At 47.4% G+C, this 23,809-nt stretch overlaps 1 protein-coding gene across 1 annotated transcript in view; it reads right to left on the reverse strand.

Moving 5' to 3' along the window:
* The window catches only part of LOC143942200 (high affinity immunoglobulin gamma Fc receptor I-like), a 114,219-nt gene extending 90,712 nt beyond the window's left edge, over nt 1-23,507 (reverse strand). The window contains exon 1 of the mRNA XM_077463453.1: nt 23,150-23,507. Coding sequence (XP_077319579.1) covers nt 23,150-23,507 — 358 coding nt within the window. The remainder of the gene's footprint in view (nt 1-23,149) is intronic.
* Between the last annotated feature and the right edge of the window lie 302 nt (nt 23,508-23,809).

The following is a 23,809-nucleotide window of genomic DNA, read 5'->3' on the forward strand; positions in this document are numbered from 1 at the left end:
AGTCTCCCCGAATGTTCTGTACCTGCAGTCCTGGAGGACCTTAATTTTTTTTTGAACAATAACAAGCTTCTTCAAGAGACCCTGGCGAAGACCCAGAAATGCTATAAAGAGGCCTTTGACAAGAGGAGAAGAGGGGAACTTGACCTTCAGGTCGGGGACCTGGTCTGGTTGTCCACACTAAATTTGAAGCTAGCCTGCCCATCCAAGAAGCTGGGCCCGAGGTTTGTGGGTCCATTTCCCATCGTAAGGAAACTAAATGACGTGGCCGTCGAGCTGAAACTCCCGGAGTCATTCAGGATACACCCGGTTTTTCATGTCTCGCTACTGAAACCTGCGGTTCCTGATCCCTTTGTTGACCGGAATACCAATCCTCCTGAGCCCGTGACAATTGATGGGGAACTGGAGTACGAGGTCGAGTCCATCCTGGACTGCAGGAAGAGACGGAACCAGATCCAGTTCTTGGTAAAGTGGAAGGGCTACGGCCCTGAGGAGAACTCGTGGGAACCAGAGTCCAACCTGCATGCTGCAAAACTAGTCCAAGCCTTTAAGAGGTCCCATCCTGATAGGATGATGCAGTTGGGCATCCGGAGGTTGCCCTTTGGGGGGGGGCAATGTCACGGTCGTTCCACTACCCCGATCGTACAGAAGAGACGTACCTGCAGGGTTCCTGTACGACGGGATCTCCGACGCCCTCGGACGCGGGTCGACGCGAACAAACACGCGCGGGTGCACGCAGGTTCCAACAGACGTTCGCAGGTGCGCGCCGACACAAGCGGGCGTTCGCACCGTACGGACGTGCGCGGGGTCACGAGCGTAACCACGGCCACCTGCGGGGGTACGCAAACGGGCCGTACGACCAATCCTGTTGCCCAATAGACTATTTAAGGCCACAGCTCCTGCTCCTCGGCGCTGTTCGGTCTACAGCGTTCCTGAGACTTCTGCTGTTTGTTCGTGATTGTGTTCCTGATATTATACCCGACCTGTTCCTGGACTCTGCCTGTATTCCGCCTGCCCTTGACCTTTGCCTGATTGACTACGCCTCTGCCTCTCGCTTCTGTACCTCCGCTGCCTGATAGTTACCGACCCAGCCTGATTGACTACGCCTGTCTGCCCGAAGTCCGGCACCCATTGACTCTGCCACCTTGCCGGTCCACTTGTGCCAGCCGCCCAGCAGTCCTTAACTGACATCCAACGCCAGGTGCACCTGCCGTTCCTGTTACCATCTGTTCCAGTTGTATCCGCTATCTGCTATCCGGCTAGGCACTTGTGTCCTCCGGGCTCCTGAACCCCTGTCTCCATCACCAGGGGCTCGAGAGCCGGTGGTTTACGAGGCGCCGCTCCCTGCACGTCGGGGCTCTCTAACCAGGTACGTGACAGTTGAGCCATTTATAATAAAGAATGTCGTCATAAAGAAACAATGTATATAATAATAATAGTACATTTAATAGCGAATAATTAATTAATAAACATGATTTGTCGCAGACAAAATAAATGATAAACAATCAAATATATACAAATAAATTGATGCATGATTTACATTATAGGAAATTGATAAAGGTTGTAATATGATATGATTATCAGGTCAAGCTTATACTTGGCACCCATAGATGAAAACTCAACGCGTTTCATGGCCTGTTGACAATCGTCAAGAGTTGGATGCATGAATGAGCATGAAGACAATAGATAAAATGATTAAATTATCTATAGGGGTCCACTATTCCCCATAGGTGGGAAAGAGACGGATAAGAGAAAGAAAAAAGAAGAAGCACTTTCAGTATTACTTACGAATCAGCCCATAAATTATGGCCAGCTCCCGGGAGATGAGAGCTGGTTCACCCTGATAGATATGAAAGGGTCTGGAGAAGCCGTGGAGGACGTTATGCTGTATGTATCATCGTTCAGCATGGCCGGTTTGGTGGTGGGATAGTGATGGTCTATGGAGAGATGCACAGACCTCTACAGGCTAGAGAAGCCTTTACCTCAACCTTTTCAACACAGAGGAACCTTTGAGATAGTTCTCCGGTCTCGAGGAACCCCTACTAAAAATTAGAACCCTACAACTCATGATACATTAGTGTGATGGTCAGTGGGAAGAATGGTCCTTACAACTTGTGGTCATTGGGAAGAATTACCTCCTTACAGATAACTAAAAAGTGATCAATGGTGCCGGTGGGAACTTATCCGAGAGGCAGAAATGGCCCAATGCTGAAGGAACCCCTAGCAACCTCTGGAGGAACCCTAGGGTTCCACGGAACCTACGTTGAGAATCAATGGGGTAGACAATGGCCCCCTGACTGCCATTGGGTATCGGGATGAAATCCTTGGACCCATTGGCAGACCCTACGCTGGTGCAGTGGGTCCTGGGTTCCTCCTGGTGCACGACAATGGCCGGCCTCATGTGGCGAGAGTATGCAACCAGTTCCTGGAGGATGAAGGAATTGATACCATTGAATTGCCATCACGCTCGCCTGACCAATATCCAATAGAACACCTCTAGGACATTATCTTTCAGTCCATCCAACGCCACCAGGTTGCACCTCAGTTTGTTCAGGAGCTCAGTGATGTCCTGGTCCAGATCTAGAAAGAAATACCCCAGGACACCTTCCGTAGTCTCATTAGTGGCCCCGACGTTGTCAGGCATGCATACAAGCATGTGGGGGCCATACAAACTACTGAGGACCGTTTTGAGTTGCTGCAATGAAATTTCAGCAAAATGGACTCGCCTGCTGCATCATTTTTTCACTTTGATTTTTGGGGTGTCTTTGAATTCAGCCCTCTGTAGGTTGATCTTTTCATTTCCATCAAATGATGTGGCATCCTTTCCCTCCTAACACATTACCCCGTCCATATCAGTATAGAGATCCAGCTTGAGATTTTTCCACATTGTGATCTGATTTATTTTCAAAGCGTTCCTTTCATTTCCTTTCAGTGCCATAGTTCACACCAGGGCGTTCCAGTTCCAGAAAAAGAAGTAGAACCTGCTGCATTTTTCCTACATTAGACTGAACTGGAACTTAGTAAAAACGCATCAAAAATGCACTGGAACGCATCAAAAGCACATCAAAAATGCACCAGACCCCAGTACAATGAAAAAAAAAAACAGGAATAAAAGAAGAAAAAAAACATCTGGAATGCATCAGAAACGCACCGGAATGCATAAAAAAAAACAGTACAAATGTGCATGCAGACACACTGATCTGGAGTGTGTTTTTTGTGGTGTGAACCAGCCCTTGTGGTCAGTTCTCACCATGGAAATGTGGTCCGGATACGTTCCAGAGGCTTTTCGGCATGCATGTCTTGACGCATTTCAGTGCATTTTTGATGCAGTCCAGTGCATTGTTTCCCTCTCTTTTCTTAACCTTAAGCGCCAGTTCACACCACGAAAAACACGCTGTCATCCTCCCTAGACGTACTTGCTCCTCTTTCTACACGCAGAACCAGGCTGCCATCTGCCACAACCCTGGCAAACAGACGGCACCAGAAGTCTCAAGAGACTCAGCCGTGCTCTTGAGCGAGCTTGGCATAAATCTAAAGCCTTGCAAGACTTTACCCTCTACAAATCTGCCCTTCTCAAACACAACTCCTGCTTCCACACTGCTAAACAAACCTACTACAACACTCTCATCAAAACCCTCTCATCCAAACCTCGTCAACTCTTTTCTACCCTTAATTGCCAACCCAACTTGCTTACCGCTCAACAGATTGCCAACCATTTCAAAAGCAAAATCAACACCATTCACAAGGAGATATCCAGCATTCAACTTCCTCCCCTACCCAACACATCAGGTCCAACGCCACACTCAATACTCTCCTCATTCTGCCCAGTTACCACCGATGAAGTTGATAAACTCAACTCCATGGTCCACCTCACCACCTGTCCCATGGACCCTGTCTCCTCACAATTACTGCGACCACCTTCCCACTCTAAACTCCCTAACCCACATCTTCAACCTCTCCCTCTCCTCCGACACCTTTCCTTCCTCGCTCAAACATGCACTGGTTACCCCCATACTTAAAAAAGCCTCACTAGACCCCACTTTTTTGAATAACTTAAAGAGGAAGTAAACCCTGATGAGTTTACTTCCTCTTTCATTCCCTGCAAAGGCAAAGCATAATGGACTACTATGCATCGCATACTACCCCATTATGTGTCACTTACCTGACACAGGAGCCAGCGAAGTCGCCGCTGTCCCCTGTAGTCCGCCGTATCCATCTTGTTGGTGGGGTCTCGCAGCTCCGCCGCTGTCATTCGGCGAAGCCGCGATGACGTCACTCCCGCGCATGCGCACGGGAGCCGACACGCGCGGCAGCTCCGCCGCTGAGAATGCCGCGCTCAGTGCGCCTGCGCGCCGCTGTCTACGGCGCATGCCCGTTTTCAGGCAAATATCTCCTAAACCATATAGGTTTAGGAGATATTGCTTGGACCTACAAGTAAGCCTTAATCTAGGCTTACCTGTAGGTCAAAGTGTTTTGTAAGGGTTTACAACCACTTTAAGACCCATCTCCCTGCTCCCGTTTGCCTCCAAGTTCATTGAAGGCCTTGTCCATGACCCCATGGACTACTATCTTCGCAACCCCCATGCGGTCCGGCTTCCGTCCACAATATTCCACTAAAACTGCCCTACTAAAACTCACCGATGACCTACTGACTGCTAAAACCAATGGCCATTACTCCTCATCCTCTTATGCCCCGTACACACGATCAGAAATTCTGCCAGAAAAAGTCGGATGTCAGCTTTTGGTCAGAAATTCCGACCGTGTGTACGCTCCATCGGACTTTTGCTGGCAGAATTCCAGCCAGCAAAAGATTGAGAGCAGAGCGGGTTCTCTATTTTTCAGGCGGAAAAAGTTTCGGTCGAAAATTCCAATCGTCTGTACAAATTCTGATGCTCAAATTTCCTACGCGTGCTCGGAAACAATTTGACGCATGCTCGGAAGTGTTGAACTTAAATTTTCTCGGCTCGTCGTAGTGTTGTACGTCACTGTGTTCTTGGCGGTCGAAAGTTCAGAGAACTTTTGTGTGACCGTGTGTATGCAAGCCAAGCTTTAGCAGAATTCCGTTGGAAAAACCATCCAAGTTTTTCTCCAACAAAAAATCCGCTGGTGTGTACGGGGCATTAGACCTCTCTGCCGCCTTCGACACAGTTGACCACCTGCTCCTCCTTGGCAAACCACACTCCCTTGGCCTCTGTTCTCCTCCTACCTATCTCAGTGCACTTTCAGTGTCACAACTCCATCTCCTCCGCTCCTCTTTCTGTTGGGGTACCCCAAGGCTCTATCCTTGTAGCCCCTCCTATTCTCGCTCTATACCTCTTCCCTGGGCCAGTTGATAACCTCCCATGGCTTCCAATACCAACTCTACGCTGCTGACACCAAGATCTATCTCTCCACTCCTCAACTCACCTCACCTCCTCGATCTCCTCACGGATCTCAAACATACTGAATGACATATCGGTATGGATCTCCCAACACTTTCTCAAACTCAATCTTTCTAAAACTGCACTCGTTATATTTCCTCCTTCCCAGTCCCCCCCCCCCCCCCACCGCCCCCCATGACTTTACCATTAAGATCAACAGCACAACCACTGGTCCCTCCACACATGCCTGGATGTTTGGTGTAATCCTTGACTCTGACCTCTCCTTCAGCCCCCACCATCCAATCACTGGCTAAATCCTGCCGCCTCAACCTCCGCAACATCTCCAGAATTCGACCCTTCCTGACTAACGACACCACAAAGCAACGTATTCACTCCTTGGTTATTCCCCGCTTTGACTACTGCAACTCTCTCCTTATTGGCCTACCCTTACACAGGATATCCCCCCTTCAGGGGCGGACTGACAACTCATGGGGCCCCCGGGCAATCGGAGATTATGGGACCACACAGTATACAATAACACAGTATACACAGACATGTTTCTATTGGCTAAGAAGGTACTGGAGAGTAGGGATGGCCGAACTGTTCGCCCGGCGGTCGGTTCGCGGCGTATTTTGCGTGTTCGCGATTCTCCAAACCGGCAGACTATTGCCGCTGTTTGCCCGGCGGACATATGTGTTTACAGTGTGAAATAACTTTGACCCATGATGACACATCCATCATGGGGTACAGGACAGCCAATTGAGACATTTCAGCACATGGACAATTGGACATTCCCCCTAACTTATAAATAGACCTGATCTGGCGGTCATTTTACATTCTGTTTTTTGTCAGTGTAGGGACAGGACGCTGTGTGGAGCAGGGAGAGACTGTAGTGACACAAATCGCTAGCTATTAGGTCCACAAAAGTCCTTTTAAGGACTGGTATAGGTGTAGTACAGCATATAGGATTGAGTGCACTGCTGTGCTGGTGATTGCAGCAGCCTCTTTTGTCAGTGTAGGGATGGACAGGACGCTGTGTGCAGCAGGGACAGTCAGTTTAATCACTAGCTATTACTACTAGGTCCACAAAGGTCCTTTTAAGGACTGGTATAGGTGTACAGTATATAGGGTTCTGGTGCATTGCTGTGCTGCTGATTGCTGCCCGATTCTGCAGCAGTCTTTTATAAGTGTAGGGACTGAGGGACAGTCTGCAAATCACTAGCTACTAGGTCCACAAAGGTCCTTTTAAGGACTGGTATAGGTGTAGTACAGTATATAGGGTTCAGTACACAGCTGTGCTGGTGATTGCAGCTGTCTTTTGTCAGTGTAGGGACAGGACGCTGTGTGGGAGTGGGCAGGCTGCTGGATGGGAGCGGGCAGGATGGTGGCAGGGAGTGGGCAGGCTTGCAGATGTTAGTGGGCAGGATGGTGGGTGTGAGTGGGCAGGCTGGATGAGAGGGAGTGGACAGGCTGGATAGTGGGAGTAGGAAGGCTGGTGACAGGGAGTGGACAGGCTGGTGGGTATGAGTGGGCAGGCTGGTGGATGGGAGTGAGCAGGATGGTGGCAGGGAGTGGGCAGGATGGTGGCAGGGAGTGGGCAGGATGGTGGCAGGGAGTGGGCAGGATGGTGAGAGGGAGTGGGCAGGCCGGTGGGTATGAGTGGGAAGGCTGGTGAGAGGGAGTGGACAGGCTGGTGAGAGGGAGTGGGCAGGCTGGTGAGAGAGAGTGGGCAGGATGTGAGAGAGAGTGGGCAGGCTGGTGAGAGAGAGTGGGCAGGCTGGTGAGATGGAGTTGGCAGGATGGTGAGAGGGAGTGGACAGTCTGGTGGGTGGGAGTGTGCAGGCTGGTGGGTGGAAGTTGTCATACTGATGGGAGTAAGTGAGTTGACTGGTGAGTATGAGAGTGGGCAGGCTGGTGGGTGGGAGTGAGCAGGCTGGTGAGAGGGAGTGGGCAGGATGGTGGCAGGGAGTGGGCAGGCTGGTGGGTGGGAGTGGGCAGAATGGTGGCAGGGAGTGGGCAGGATGGTGGGTGGGAGTGGGCAGGCTGGTGAGAGGGAGTGGACAGGCTGGTGAGAGGGAGTGGGCAGGCTGGAGGATGGCAGTGGGCAGGCTGGTGAGAGGGAGTAGACAGGCTGGTGAGAGAGAGTAGGTAGGCTGGTGAGAGAGAGTGGGCAGGCTGGTGAAAGAGAGTGGGCAGGATAGTGAGAGAGAGTGGGCAGGATAGTGAGAGAGAGTGGGCAGGCTGGTGAGAGGGAGTGGGCAGTCTGGTGGGTGGGAGTGTGCAGGCTGGTGAGTGGGTAGGCTGGTGGGTGGGAGTGGGCAGGCTTGTGGATGGGAGTGGGCAGGCTTGTGGGTGGGAGTTGTAATACTGATGGGAGTAAGTGAGTTGACTGGTGAGTATGAGAGTGGGCAGGCTGGTGAGAGGGAGTGTGCAGTCTGGTGGGTGGGAGTGAGCAGGCTGGTGAGTGGGAGTGGGCAGGCTGGTGAGAGAGAGTGGGCAGGCTGGTGGGTGGGAGTGAGCAGGCTGGTAGGTGGGAGTAGGCAGGCTGGTGAAAGAGAGTGGGCAGGTTGGTGAGAGGGAGTGGGGAGGCTCGTGAGAGGGAGTGGGCAGGCTCGCGAGAGGGAGTGGGCAGTCTGCTGGGTGGGAGCGGGCAGGCTGGTGAGAGGGAGTGGGCTGGATGGTGGCAGGGAGTGGGCAGGCTTGTGGGTGTTAGTGGGCAGGATGGGGGGTGTGAGTGGGCAGGCTGTTGGGTGTGAGTGGGCCGGCTGGATGAGAGGGAGTGGACAGGCTGGTGGGTATGAGTGGGCAGGCTGGTGAGTGGGAGTGAGCAGGATGGTGGCAGGGAGTGGGCAGGATGGTGGCAGGGAGTGGGCAGGCTGGGGAGAGGGAGTGGACAGGCTGGTGGGTATGAGTGGGCAGGCTGGTGGGTGGGAGTGGGCAGGATGGGGAGAGGGAGTGGACACGCTGGTGAGAGGGAGTGGGCAGGCTGGTGAGAGGGAGTAGGCAGGCTGGTGAGAGGGAGTAGGCAGGCTGGTGAGAGAGAGTAGGCAGGCTGGTGAGAGAGAGTGGGCAGGCTGGTGAGAGAGAGTGGGCAGGATGGTGAGAGAGAGTGGGCAGGCTGGTGAGATGGAGTTGGCAGGATGGAGAGAGGGAGTGGGCAGTCTGGTGGGTGTTGTCATACTGATGGGAGTAATGAGTTGACTGGTGAGTATGAGAGTGGGCAGGCTGGTGGGTGGGAGTGAGCAGGCTGGTGGGTGTGAGCAGGCTGGTGAGAGGGAGTGGTCAGGCTGGTGGCAGGGAGTGGGCAGGCCGGTGGCAGGGAGTGGGCAGGCCGGTGGCAGGGAGTGAGAAGGCTGGTGGCAGGGAGTGGGCAGGATGGTGAGAAGGAGTGGACAGGCTGGTGAGAGGCAGTGGACAGGCTGGTGGGTATGAGTGGTCAGGCTGGAGGGTGGGAGAAGGCAGGCTGGAGAGAGGGAGTGGACAGGCTAGTGCATATGAGTGGGCAGGCTGGTGGGTGGGAGTGAGTAGGCTGGTGAGAGGCAGTGAGCAGGCTGGTGAGAGGGAGTGGGCAGGATGGTGAGAGAGAGTGGGCAGGTGGTGAGAGAGAGTGGGCAGGATGTTGAGAGAGAGTGGGCAGGCTGGTGAGAAGGAGTGTGCAGGCTGGTGAGAGGGAGTGTGCAGGCTGGTGAGAGGGAGTGTGCAGGCTGGTGGGTGGGAGTGGGCAGGATGGTGGAAAGGAGTGGGCAGGATGGTGGGGGGAGTTGTAATACTGATGGGAATAAGTGAGTTGACTCGTGAGTATGAGAGTGGGCTGACTGGTGGGAAAGGGCAGGATGGTGGGTGGGAGTGTGCAGTCTGTGGGTGGGAGTGGGCAGGCTGGTGAGAGGGAGTAGGCAGGCTGGTTAGAGGGAGTAGGCAGGCTGGTGAGAGGGAGTAGGCAGGCTGGTGAGAGGGAGTGGGCAGGATGGTGAGTGGAAGTGGGTAGGCTGGATGAGAGGGAGTAGGCAGGCTGGTGGGTGGGAGTGGGCAGTCTAGTGGGTGGGAGTGGGCAGGTTGGTGAGAGGGAGTGGGAAGGCTCGTGAGAGCGAGTGGGCAGGCTCGTGAGAGGGAGTGGGCAGGCTCGTGAGAGGGAGTGGGCAGGCTGTTGAGAGGGAGTGGGCAGGATGGTGGCAGGGAGTGGACAGGCTTGTGAATTTCAGTGGGCAGGATGGTAGTTGTGAGTGGGCAGGCTGGTGAGAGAGAGTGGGCAGGATTGTGAGAGGGAGAGTGCAGGCTGGTGGGTGGGAATGGGCAGGATGGTGGTAGGGAGTGGGCAGGATGGTGGGTGGGAGTTGTCATACTGATGGGAGTAAGTGAGTTGACTGGTGAGTATGAGAGTAGGCAGGCTGGTGGGTTTGAGTGGGCAGGCTGTTGTGAGGTACTGAGCAGGCTGGTGCAAGATAATGAGCATGCTGGTGTGTGTGAGTTGGCAGGCTGGTGAGAGGGAGTGATAAGGATGGTGGTTGGGAATGGGCAGGCTGGTGGGTGGGAGTGGGCAGGATTGAGAGAGGGAGTGGGCAGGATGGTGGGTTGGAATGGGCAGGCTGGTGGGTTGGAATGGGCAGGCTGGTGGGTGGGAGTGTGCAGTCTGATGGGTGGGAGTGGGCAGGATGGTGGCAGGGAGTGGGCAGGCTGGTGAGAGGGAGTGGACAGGCTGGTGGGTATGAGAGGGCCAGCTGGTGGGTGGGAGTGGGCAGGATGGAGGAAGGGAGTGGGCAGGATGGTGGGTGGGAGTGGGCAGGCTGGTGAGAGGGAGTGGACAGGCTGGTGAGAGAGAGTGGGCAGGCTGGTGGGTATAAGTAGGCAGGCTGGAGGATGGCAGTGGGCAGGCTGGTGAGAGGGAGTGGGCAGGCTGGTGGGTGGGAGTGAGCAGGCTGTTGAGAGGGAGTGGGCAGGATGGTGAGAGAGAGAGTGGGCAGGCTGGTGAGAGGGAGTGGGCAGTCTGGTGGGTGGGAGTGTGCAGGCTGGTGAGTGGGAGTGGGTATGATGGTGGTAGGGAGTGGGCAGGCTTGTGGGTGGGAGTTTTAATACTGATGGGAGTAAGTGAGTTGACTGGTGAGTATGAGAGTGGGTAGGCTGGTGGGAATGGGCAGGATGGTGGGTCGGAGAGTGCAGTCTGGTGGGTGGAAGTGGGCAGGCTGGTGAGAGGGAGTGGGCTTTCTGGTGAGAGAGAGTGGGCTTGTTGTTGGGAGGGAGTGAGCAGGATGGTGAGTGGGAGTGGGCAGGATAGTGGGTGGGAGTGGGCAGGATAGTGGGTGGGAGTGGGCAGGCTGGTGGGTGTGAGTGGGTAGGCTGGATGAGAGGGAGTAGGCAGGCTGGTGAGTGGGAGTGGGCAGTCTGGTGGGTGGGAGTGTGCAGGCTGGTGGGTGGGAGTGTGCAGGCTGGTGGGTGGGAATGGGCAGGCTGGTGGGTGGGAATGGGCAGGCTGGTGAGAGAGAGTGGGCAGGTTGGTGAGAGGGAGTGGGCAGGCTCGTGAGAGGGAGTGGGCAGGCTGGTGAGAGGGAGTGGGCAGGGACAGTCAGATTAATCACACAAAGGTCCTTTTAAGGACTGGTATAGGTATACAGTATATAGGGTGCTGGTGCGTTGCTGTGCTGCAGATTACTGCTCGTTTCTGCAGCTGTCTTTTATCAGTGTAGGGACTGAGGGACAGTCTGCAAATCACTAGCTACTAGGTCCACAAAGGTCCTTTTAAGGACTGGTATAGGTGTAAAATATATAGGGTGCTGGTGCAGGGCTGTGCTGCAGATTACTGCTGGTTTCTGCAGCAGTCTTTTATTAGTGTAGGGACTGAGGGACAGTCTGCAAATCACTAGCTACCCGCGAATTGGGGCCCAATGAAGGTTTTTCAGAGTGCGCAGAGGACACGGGACAGGAGGCTGTATTCTTGTGCTAGCCAGCTGAGAGGGCACGGGGCTAGGAGCTCCACTGATGCTCTGACCCCGCCCCCGTACAGCCTGTATGCTCAGAACAGAGCTGCTGTAGTTAGAGCAGTGATCGGAGTGGGAGTGTCAGTGTGACGGACTGGGGTTTATATGGTCACAAAACAGACACCCCAAAGCAAAGTACATATTCATTTTTTTTTATATTTCTAAACATCTCCCTTCTATTCTATTAATAACCAGTAGATGGCAGAGAAGGTACACAAACAGAGTCTATATAAGGCCACACACCATGTGACTGGAAATTAAACTACTTCCAGCCATAAAGTCAGTGGTCATATCTCATGCTGTTTGTGTGATTCTTTGCAGGTATGTACTCTAAATTGTTCCTAATCTGTATTAACCTGTGATAGAAAGATTCCTAAACATCTTGAGCAGATGCAGAAAAAGTCTCAGCAGATTTTATGCTATAGTTTTGCTGTAATTAGAAGTTTAGAACAGCATGTGTCAGAAACAAGTGAAAAGTGCATAAGAACATGAAAATACTGCATTAGTCAGAACAAATGTCTATGATAAACACTAAACCTTTCTAAATAGGTATATTTAAACCTGATTTATTGGAAATTGCATAGATTTATAGAAGCACATGGTTTCTATTATTAATATAGAAAAACCTATTGTATGTAAAGCTTATGTATTGCATCATACAGACATGCAATGTGCACCATCTAGTGGTTAAAAAAGAGTACTACCATGAAAATATTTGTATTAAAGCAATGCATTGCCAGTATGATTATTGCACACTTAAAGTGTACCAGAGAGATAAAGATAATTATCTATAACACTGAATAACAGGGATATATATGTTATTAAATTTAGTAATGTTCATTGTTGTAACTACGTATTAAAATACTTTAGTTAAAATCGGTATTATATATATTGTTAATGGTTATAAACATGTGACTATAAAAATGTAAAAGATGTATTGTTATGTAAAAATTAAACTACTTCCAGCCATAAAGTCAGTGGTCATATCTCATGCTGTTTGTGTGATTCTTTGCAGTCCACGCCAAGCTGATCACCTTATCTCATCGCGTCTACAATCATCTGCTCTCTTAATTCACATTTTGAGGCCGGTAACATTTTGGGGGCTCGTCCGGGATACGTTGTGTTACCAGTGAGAGGGAAGCGCGAGACAAGCGTGAGCCTAGCTACAAGGAGAGTCGTGAGAGTCGTCTGCCTTGTGAGTGCAAGTCTTCAGATTGCAACAGAGATGGCGTCTCCTCATCGTGCGCTGATGTGGGATATCCGGAAACAAATTCATCTGCTTAATGAAGAACAGCTGCATAGCCTCGCTATTATGCTGGAAGATGAAAGAGACGTGGACGTTCCATCAGTGACTGGTACCAACGAAATGGAACTTGTTGAATTTATTGAAGACTACTTGAGAAGTGATCAGCTGGAAAAGTTGGAAGATCAAGGTATGTCTTACCTACTCATCATCCAAGACAAAATCAATGAACTAAAACTTAACAAGGAAAGTACACCAACTGTGGACATTGCAACCGCTGCAAAAAAAATAAGTAGTGGGACTGCAAGGACTGAACAGGTATCGGAGGTGGTGAGATTAACTGATGTTGTTGCTTTATTGCCACGTAGAGAATTTAAAATGAATGGTGGTGCAATTTCAGATCATGGTTCGGACATGAGTTACAGTAGCGTGTGCAGACAAATTGACGAGGGTCTAACAGAAAAATTCCCTGAATCTGAAATTATACGCACAGTGTTGAGAATAATCAAACCTGGTAATTTTAAAGATATGTTGACTGACAAAGATGATCTTACTGCTGCTGAATTGAAAAGGTTTTTGAAGTCACATATGAGAGAACGAAGTGGTAATGAGTTATTTCAGGACCTTAGCAATGCTACCCAGCAAGAAAGAGAAACAGCACAACAATTTGTTTACAGGCTAGTGGGGTTAAAACAAAAAGTTCTGTCTACATCACAACATGATAGGCGAGAGCTTAGCTATGACAAAAAACTGGTGCAAGGCATATTCCTTCATACACTGTATCAGGGACTAAATGAGAAAAATTCTAATGTTAGACGAGATATCAAGCCTTACGTGTCTGATTTGACAGTAACGGATGACTTTATCATAGAGCAAGTCACCAGATCAGTTGATGAGGAAACAGAAAGGCAGAGACGCTTAAACAGTGCTCCTAAACCAGGCATGTCCAAAGTCCGGCCCGCGGGCCAATCGCGGCCCGCAGTCCGGTTTTGAACGGCCCGCCTGGTGTGCTGCGGGATCAGGGCTGTCAAATGAGCCGATCCCCGGCACTGTGTGAAGCTCCGTCGGCTTCAAAAGTGAAAGTAAAGTGCAGAGGAGTGTGCTGTGCTCTCTGCTTCCCCCTACAGTGCAGTACCCGGCTGAATGAGGAAATGGAATGGAAAGGTACTGTACTACAAGCTAGATTCGTTTTAAAAAGGCTTCATTTATGTGTATGTGTGTGTGTGCATGTGTGTCTGTATGTATGTATGTGTGTGCATGTGTGTCTGTATGTATATGTGTGCATGTCTGTCTGTATGTATATGTGTGCATGTCTGTCTGTATGTATGTGCATGTGTGTCTGTATGTATGTGCATGTGTGTCTGTATGTATGTGCATGTGTGTCTGTATGTGTGCATGTGTGTCTGTATGTGTGTGTGCATGTCTGTCTGTATGTGTGTGCATGTCTGTTTGTATGCATGTGTGTGTATGTATGTATGTATGTGTGTGTGTGCATGTGTATCTGTATGTATGTGTGTCTGTATGTATGTGTGTCTGTGCATGTGTGTGCATGTCTGTATGTATGTGTGTGCATGTGTGTCTATATGTGTGTGTGTGCATGTGTGTGTGTGTCTGTGCATGTATGATTGCATGTGTGTGTGTTTCCATGTATGTCTGTATGTATGCGTATGTGCATGTGTGTCTGTATGTGTGCATGTGTGTCTGTATGTATATGTGTGCATGTGTGTCTGTATGTATGTGCATGTGTGTCTGTATGTATGTGCATGTGTGTCTGTATGTATGTGCATGTGTGTCTGTATGTATGTGCATGTGTGTCTGTATGTATGTGCATGTGTGTCTGTATGTGTGCATGTGTGTCTGTATGTGTGTGTGCATGTCTGTCTGTATGTGTGTGTGCATGTCTGTCTGTATGTGTGTGTGTGCATGTCTGTTTGTATGCATGTGTGTGCATGTGTGTATGTATGTATGTATGTATGTGTGTGTGTGCATGTGTATCTGTATGTATGTGTGTCTGTATGTATGTGTGTCTGTGCATGTGTGTGCATGTCTGTATGTATGTGTGTGCATGTGTGTCTATATGTGTGTGTGTGCATGTGTGTGTGTGTCTGTGCATGTATGATTGCATGTGTGTGTGTTTCCATGTATGTCTGTATGTATGCGTATGTGCATGTGTGTCTGTATGTGTGCATGTGTGTCTGTATGTGTGCATGTGTGTCTGTATGTATATGTGTGCATGTGTGTCTGTATGTATGTGCATGTGTGTCTGTATGTATGTGTATGTATGTGCATGTGTGTCTGTATGTATGTGCATGTGTGTCTGTATGTATGTGCATGTGTGTCTGTATGTGTGCATGTGTGTCTGTATGTGTGTGTGCATGTCTGTCTGTATGTGTGTGTGTGCATGTCTGTTTGTATGCATGTGTGTATGTATGTATGTATGTATGTATGTATGTGTGTGTGTGCATGTGTATCTGTATGTATGTGTGTCTGTATGTATGTGTGTCTGTGCATGTGTGTGCATGTCTGTATGTATGTGTGTGCATGTGTGTCTATATGTGTGTGTGTGTGTGTGTGTCTGTGCATGTATGATTGCATGTGTGTGTGTTTCCATGTATGTCTGTATGTATGCGTATGTGCATGTGTGTCTGTATGTATGTGCGTGTATGTCTGTCTGTATGTGTGTGCATGTATGTGTGTCTGTATGTGTGTCTGTATGTATCTGTGTGCATGTATGTGTGTGTGTGTGTGTGTGTGTGTATGTATGTCTGTATGTATGTGCGTGTATGTGCCTGTATGTATGTATGTATGTATGTACGTGTGTGCATGTGTCTGTATGTGTGTGTGTGCATGTGTCTGTATGTATGTAAGTATATGCATGTGTCTGTATGTGTGTATGTCTGTGTGTATGTGTATGCATGTGTGTTACTTTTAATCCAGACCCCCCCCCCATTCTTGTACCATCAGAACTGCTTTTGTGGTGCTTGTGTGTGTGATAGCAGCCAGGATTGCTGCTCCTCTGAAAAGCAATCCATATACAGATCGCTTTTTAGAGGCATTTGAAAGGTGGTAAAGAGGCATTATGTTGCCTCCTCACCACCTGTTTTAAGCCCGTAAATGTAGCATCACTATACCGCAACTGTGCAGTCCACACATTTGCAGGGTAGTTGCAGTGCAGGCCCATTCACCCTGAGCATACCTCCAGCTGCAGCCACAGCATGTGTACACCCCCAGCTGCTCCCTCTGCAGCTAAAGGGGGAGAAGTTGGGGGTGGTAAAAACAGCTCAACCATGTAGTTTTACTGCCCCTCCAATAAGCCCTTGGCTCACATCTGCATGGCTGCATGCTGTGTGTAGGGCAGCCCATGCATTTCAATGGGCTTCCATACCCACAAAAATGCAGGGAAAGAAGTCCCAGAGCTTTTTTTTTTTTTTATTGCGCTGCACCAAAAGCACCCCATGTTTCCAATGTGTGGGGTACCATTAAGACTTAACGGTACCCCTAAAGAACAGAGCATGCGTCTGTGTGTCGGGCAAACGAGCGCGACAAAGGCACAAGAATTTTTGTTGGGCCAGGTATGAGTGCTCGAATGACCGAATTTTAATGGTTCAAAGAATGTCAGGCAAAATGGTCGGCCCTCACACATGTTCACTTCATCGAATCTGGCCCTCTTTGAAAAAAGTTTGGACACCCCTGTCCTAAACATAAACCTCTTACTGTTCATTCATCCCAGACACCAGGGAATAGTGAAAAAGACACCTTGCAACAGAGAGTTGAGGGAGATGCTAGAGCAAATCACACTGCATTAATGGAACTAACAACACAGGTCTCTGCTCTCACAAAGAACCTGGAAAAGATGATGAAGCTAACTCCTATTGTTGGAAACCAAATGACTAAGCCACTAACCAATGTTCAAGTTCCAGATACAACTCACTGCAAGCCCAGGTGTGATGATTGCATTAAACGAGAGAGTCAGAACTGCTACCATTGTTTCTACTGTGGTTGGACAGGACACAGAGCGTTTGATTGCTTGAAGAAAAGAAGGCAGTCGGGAAACGACAGACGGTCACTGGGAAAGGGACAACCAGTGACCACCTCAAATGATCTGTCCCATGCTAAGGTAAACAGGGTATTCACCCACCGGTCAACTAGAACACTCCCAAAAGAGAATGGATTCTCCAAACAACACGTAGCACAATTAATTGGAGGAAAATGCCTGCTGTCATGTCAGATGAATGGTGTACCGGTTGACATGTTGATGGATACAGGAGCTCAGGTCAGCATTGTCGGGAAGGCATGGTTAGAAAAGTTTCTACCCAGCGTCTCCATTAGGCACATACAAGATTTACTTTGTGATGACAACTTATCCATTACAGCTGCAAATGGTTCTATCATTCCATTCATCGGGTGGATTGAAGTCTGCCTGGAATTCGAAAGTAGTGGACATGGAAACTTAGCCATTTATGTGCCAATGCTGGTCAGTGACTGCTGTAATGACAATCCAATTCTTGGGTTTAATGTTATCGAAGAATTGATCAGAGAAAACCGTGACCAACCAAACAGCACCCAAAACCTGACTATCTTGCTGAGTGAAGCTATGAAAGTAAGACAGAGTGTAGCGAATAACATTGTCAATGCTGTCAGTCAAGCAACTGACCCAGGAGAAATATTCGATAGTCGTATGGTCAAAGTGGGGAAGAAGGGACTCCAGATTAAAGGAGGCGAGCTCTGTGAAGTCAAATGCAGAATTAGAGCGTGGCCGAAAGGAGGAATCATGCCATTTGAACCACTTCCCGAATATCCAGTCGAGGAAGGACTTGAACTATTTCCTTCAGTGGTAGATGTGCCAAATGGGTTCTCTAAACTGGTGAAGATACCTATACTGAACCGTGCTCAACATGACATCTACCTTCCACCCAGAACAGTATTGGGTACCATTTCTCCAGCAGCTGAGATTCTACCATTGTCTCCAAACAAAGACAATGGAAAGGGAATTGACCAGAAGAAAAGGGTGTTTCATGTAAACCAGTTGAATCAAGTGGACACTGGAAATCAGCTACCCACTAACAAATCTGTTAAGTGGCACCCACCTGTCAATTTGGAAGATCTCTCAGAAGAAGAACAGGAGATAGCGAGACAAATGTTATATGATGAATCAGATGTCTTTGCTCGAGATGAGGGAGACATAGGATGCATCCCTAACCTGAAACTGAGGATAAATCTGAAAGATGAAACTCCTGTCCAGAAACGCTACAATTCGATACCGAAACCCCTATACAAAGAAGTGAAAGAATATATCCAAAACCTTCTTGACCGAGGTTGGGTAACAAAATCTTCTTCCGCATACTCATCACCAGTTGTTTGTGTTCGAAAGAAGGACAGTAGCCTACGACTATGTGTTGACTTTAGGGAGTTAAACCGAAAGACTATCCCAGATAGACATCCACTACCCAGAATACAAGATCTGCTGGATAGCTTAGGAGGATTTACGTGGTTCTCAATCCTGGACCAGGGTAGTGCGTATCATCAAGGCTTTGTGCATGAAGACTCCAGACATCTGACGGCTTTCAACACCCCCTGGGGACTTCTGGAGTGGAACCGTATTCCATTTGGATTAACGAATGCCCCAGCAGCTTTTCAGAGATGCATGGAGAATGTATTAGAGGGCATCAGAGACAAATGTTGTTCTCCATACTTGGATGACGTACTTTGCTACTCCAAAACTTTTCAGGAGCATGTCAATGATATTAGGCAAGTGCTTAGTCGAATGCATAAGCATGGTATCAAACTTAGACCGAAGAAGTGTGAACTCTTTAAACGACAGATTCGATACCTTGGATGAATGGTGTCAGAAGAAGGCATAAAAATTGACCCAAAAGATCTTGAAGCGGTATTACATTTGAAAAGGAAAGAACCAAAAACAGTGGGAGGAGTCAGATCTTTGTTAGGATTCCTGAGCTACTACAGGTCCTTCATTCAAGATTTCTCTCGACTTGCTAAACCACTGTATGAACTTTTGCAGAACACTGAGAAAGAATCTGCTACATCCATCCCCAAAAACAATCGGAGGGAATCTACAAAGAAAAACGGGAACAAAGCACAAGTGACATCTAAAACACTGATTCAATGGACACCCAAACATCAAGCTGTAGTATCCAGACTGGTGGACATGCTAACCAATCCACCAATTCTAGCATACCCTGATTTTGACTTACCCTTCGTCTTACACACTGATGCTTCCAATGAAGGCCTAGGTGCTGTACTATACCAACGACAAGGAGAAAAACGTTGTGTTATTGGGTTTGGCTCCAGAACATTGACTCCAGCAGAGCGCAATTACCATCTTCACTCTGGTAAACTTGAGTTTTTAGCTCTCAAGTGGGCAGTCTGTGACAAATTCAGAGATTACTTGTACTACGCTCCAACATTCACCGTTTACACAGACAACAACCCATTGACATATGTATTGAGTACTGCCAGACTGAATGCTGTGGGTCATCGCTGGGTTGGCGAGTTGGCTGATTTCCACTTCGATATCAAGTACAGGCCAGGTAAACAGAATGCAGACGCAGATACACTATCACGATTTCCGGTGGAACTCACGAAGAATCTGAGTGAGTACACAGAGCTTGTACCATCTGAGGTTGTGTCAGCTATGTGGCAAGGGAGCAAAGCTGTTGACGAAGAAGAGGCATTATGGGTGGCTTCATTGACTCTTCACTCAGAAAGTGATGTGGACGAAGAATTGCTGAAAGGACAGACAATCTGCCCAATGACTCAGGAGAATATCAGAGCATTACAACAAGACGATACCAACATTAGAGAAGTGGTCTGGCTTAAGGAGAACGACTGGATTCCAAACCACAAAGAAAAGGAGAGTATGACCAGCAAAACAAGACGTTTGATACATGAATGGAATAAACTCAGAGTCGATGAAGGAATCCTCTACCGACACTCTGGAACCAGAAAACAGCTAGTTCTACCAGAAAAGTTAAAACCATTGGTCTTAAGAAATCTTCATGATGACATGGGTCACATTGGTACTGAGAAGGTAACCCACCTAGCACGTGAAAGATTTAACTGGCCATTTATGCAAAAAGACATTGCTGAATATGTGCTGAAGAAGTGCAGCTGCATCAAACAAAAGCGTTCAAATATCACCGAAAGAGCACCTATGGGTTCGATTACTACCAGTTCACCTTTGGAGTTAGTATCCATTGATTATCTTCACTTGGAGAAAAGCAAAGGAGGATATGAGTATATACTTGTAATAGTTGACCATTTCACACGCTTTGCACAAGCGTATCCAACTAAGAACAAATCTGGAAAAATGGCGGCAGAAAAGATCTTTCAAGATTTCATACCACGTTTTGGCTATCCAGAGAAACTCCACCATGACCAAGGAAGAGAATTTGAAAACAACTTATTTCAGACATTGCAACGATTGGCAGGGATTTCTCATTCAAGAACTACTCCATACCATCCACAGGGTAACCCAGTGGAGAGACTGAACCGTACTTTGTTACAGATGCTTCGCACCTTAGAGGAAGAGAAAAAGTCAGATTGGAAAAAAAAAATCTTCCACTTATGGTTCATGCATACAATTGCACCAGGCATGAAGCCACAGGATACTCGCCATTCTTTCTATTGTATGGAAGATCTCCTCGTTTGCCAATTGACCTAATGCTCAACCTAAATTTGGAAAAGGAATCAGAAAGTCAACCAACATTTACTCAGAAATGGGCATCTAGAATGCAAGAAGCTTACAAAATAGCAAAAAATCATCTGCTAAAGGGAAGAAGTACTATGACAAAAAGATAAAAGGAGCACCTCTTCAACCGGGTGATCGGGTCTTAGTACGAAATCTCTCTGAAAGAGGAGGACCTGGTAAACTTCGTTCATACTGGGAAGAATCAGTACACAAAGTGGTAGAAAGAATCAAAGATGGGCCTGTGTACAAAATTCAGCCTGAAAGTGGTAAAAAGACTATTCCAGTACTGCACAGAAATCTTTTACTACCAGTAAATGACCTACCAATTGAAGGACACATTCCAAGAGTATCGATGAAACAAAGACAATCAAGTAACAGAAAGGATGCCAGAATGGATGTGGACCAGGAGGAGGAATGTTCAGATGAAGAAAGATGGTATTATCCTTATATACCAGAGACTACAGAAAGTCATGATCGTGTTGTGTCTCAACCAAACTCTCAAAACGTAGAGAAAATCCCATTAAGAGTTTCTGCTGAAGAGTTCTATCCTACAACTACCACACCCAATGTTGAACAAGAACAAAATGATGGAACAGTAGTTGGCGACCAAATCTGGGCTACAGACATGGTGGGACTAGACACTGCAGAATTACCCTCAGTAAGTCAAGACTTACCTGTGAACCAAGATATGCAAATGGAGAATGATGTTGATGGGGAAGACTCAACTCCTGTCAGAAGATCTACCAGACAAGCTAAGCCTAAAGAGATCTTTACATATGACACACTAGGTCAGCCAAGATACATACCAAGTCAGATTCACACCATACAAACTCCTACAATGCTAGCTACTCCCATGACATGCCAGGTAGTTAACGTAGCTCCTTGGTGGCAACAAGTACCTATTTGGGTTACTTAAATCACTAAATAGTGTTCAGATACCAATTGAGTTTAATGTCGGGAGCCATTAACTGAAGGAGGGGAGAGTGTGACGGACTGGGGTTTATATGGTCACAAAACAGACACCCCAAAGCAAAGTACATATTCATTTTTTTTTATTTTAGTTCTAAGTATGTCCCTTCTATTCTATTAATAACCAGTAGATGGCAGAGAAGGTACACAGAGTCTATATAAGGCCACACACCATGTGACTGGAAATTAAACTACTTCCAGCCATAAAGTCAGTGGTCATATCTCATGCTGTTTGTGTGATTCTTTGCAGGTATGTACTCTAAATTGTTTCTAATCTGTATTAACCTGTGATAGAAAGATTCCTAAACATCTTGAGCAGATGCAGAAAAAGTCTCAGCAGATTTTATGCTATAGTTTTGCTGTAATTAGAAGTTTAGAACAGCATGTGTCAGAAACAAGTGAAAAGTGCATAAGAACATGAAAATACTGCATTAGTCAGAACAAATGTCTATGATAAACACTAAACCTTTCTAAATAGGTATATTTAAACCTGATTTATTGGAAATTGCATAGATTTATAGAAGCACATGGTTTCTGTTATTAATATAGAAAAACCTATTGTATGTAAAGCTTATGTATTGCATCATACAGACATGCAATGTGCACCATCTAGTGGTTAAAAAAAGAGTACTACCATGAAAATATTTGTATTAAAGCAATGCATTGCCAGTATGATTATTGCACACTTAAGCCCCGTACACACGAGCGGACTTTTCAACATCCAAAGTCCGACGGACTGAGTCCGTCAGACTATTCGATCGTGTGTGGGCTGCAACGGACTTTTGACTCGCCTAAGTCCGAAGGACTTTAGAATATGGAACATGCTTCAAATTTTCCAGACGGAACTCCGCCGGACCCGGTCCCTTCGAAAAATTCGCTCGTGTGTATGCTATTCTGACGGACTAAAACCGACGCTAGGGCAGCTATTGGCTACTGGCTATGAACTTCCTTATTCGAATCCAGTCGTACGTCATCACGTTCAAATCCGTCGGAGTTTAGTGTGATTGTGTGTGGCCAAGTCCGCTCCGCCTAAAAGTCCGTCAGAACTCCGTCGGAACTCCGGCAGAACTCCGACGGAACTCCTTCGGAAGTCTGTCGGACATAAGTCCTCTCGTGTGTACGGGGCTTTAAAGTGTACCAGAGAGATAAAGACAATTATCTATAACACTGAATAACAGGGATATATATGTTATTAAATTTAGTAATGTTAATTGTTGTAACTACGTATTAAAATACTTTAGTTAAAATCGGTATTATATATATTGTTAATGGTTATAAACATGTGACTATAAAAATGTAAAGGATGTATTGTTATGTAAAATTAAACTACTTCCAGCCATAAAGTCAGGGGTCATATCTCATGCTGTTTGTGTGATTCTTTGCAGTCCACGCCAAGCTGATCACCTTATCTCATCGCGTCTACAATCATCGGCTCTCTTAATTCACATTTTGACACAGGGCCATGATGGTTTGGATTTTTTTTCACCTTTAATAATAAAACACCTTCATTTACAAATTGCATTTTGTGTTTACTTGTGTTGTCCTTGACTATTGTTTAAATTGGTTTGATGTTCCGAAACACTTAAGTGTGACAAACATGCAAAGGAACAGGAAATGAGGAAGGGGGCAAACACTTTTTCACACCACTGTATATATATATATATATAAATATATATATGACTTTTAGGTGCAGGTAAAGCATTGCAATTCCATTTTTTACATTTACAAACATGAAACCTTTGTATATTCGTAAAGTCAAGCCACCTACTGCAATTCCCAAGCAAAATGGGTGAAAGCAGACACGCACATACAGATTGCATATACAGGACAGAACACTCATACATGATGTAATAAGCATACAAGAACATAATATATACACGCACACCTAAAATAAAGTACTTACTCTTGTGGATTATTTTGTTGATCTTTCTAAGCGGATTGTTTTCTCTTAATTCCAGGTCAGACCATCGCTTTCTTAACTGGTCTTCTGTGCGTTCACCGCCATGGCGTTTGCGTAAAACACGTCGCACCTTCTCTAATATTGCACCTTTGCCCATGTTCATGTTGCTGTATACAGGCTCACGACAATCATAATCCTTCTTCTTCACCATGTCTACCATCTCCTCGAATGTCATGTTGGTGGCTTTCTTCCTTCTTCTGGTGACTGGACTTATTGGTGGACTTCCCTCCACCTCCACAATCTCCTCTCTTTGCACTATCTGTGGCCCGGCGCCTGGAGAATCTGCCATGTGCTCTGCCATGATGTCTGCAACTGTGCCCTGTATTATCCACGTTTAGCCCCCGGACCATTTTGCTGGTCGAAGACCAGACCACTTTTTGCGATTCGGCACTGCGTCGCTTTAACTGACAATTGCGCGGTCGTGCGATGTAACTCCTAAACAAAATTGACGTCCTTTTTTTCCCACAAATAGAGCTTTCTTTTGGTGGTATTTAATCACCCCTGCGGTTTTAATTTTTTGCGCTATAAACAAAAATAGAGCAACAATTTTTAAAAAAAAAAAACTCATTATTTTTTACTTTTTGCTATAATAAATATCCCACA

The sequence above is a fragment of the Lithobates pipiens genome, unplaced genomic scaffold (assembly GCF_037356315.1).
Source record: "Lithobates pipiens isolate NorthernLeopardFrog02 unplaced genomic scaffold, aLitPip1_a1.2 Scaffold_30, whole genome shotgun sequence".
In the NCBI taxonomy this organism is placed as follows: Eukaryota; Metazoa; Chordata; class Amphibia; order Anura; family Ranidae; genus Lithobates; species Lithobates pipiens.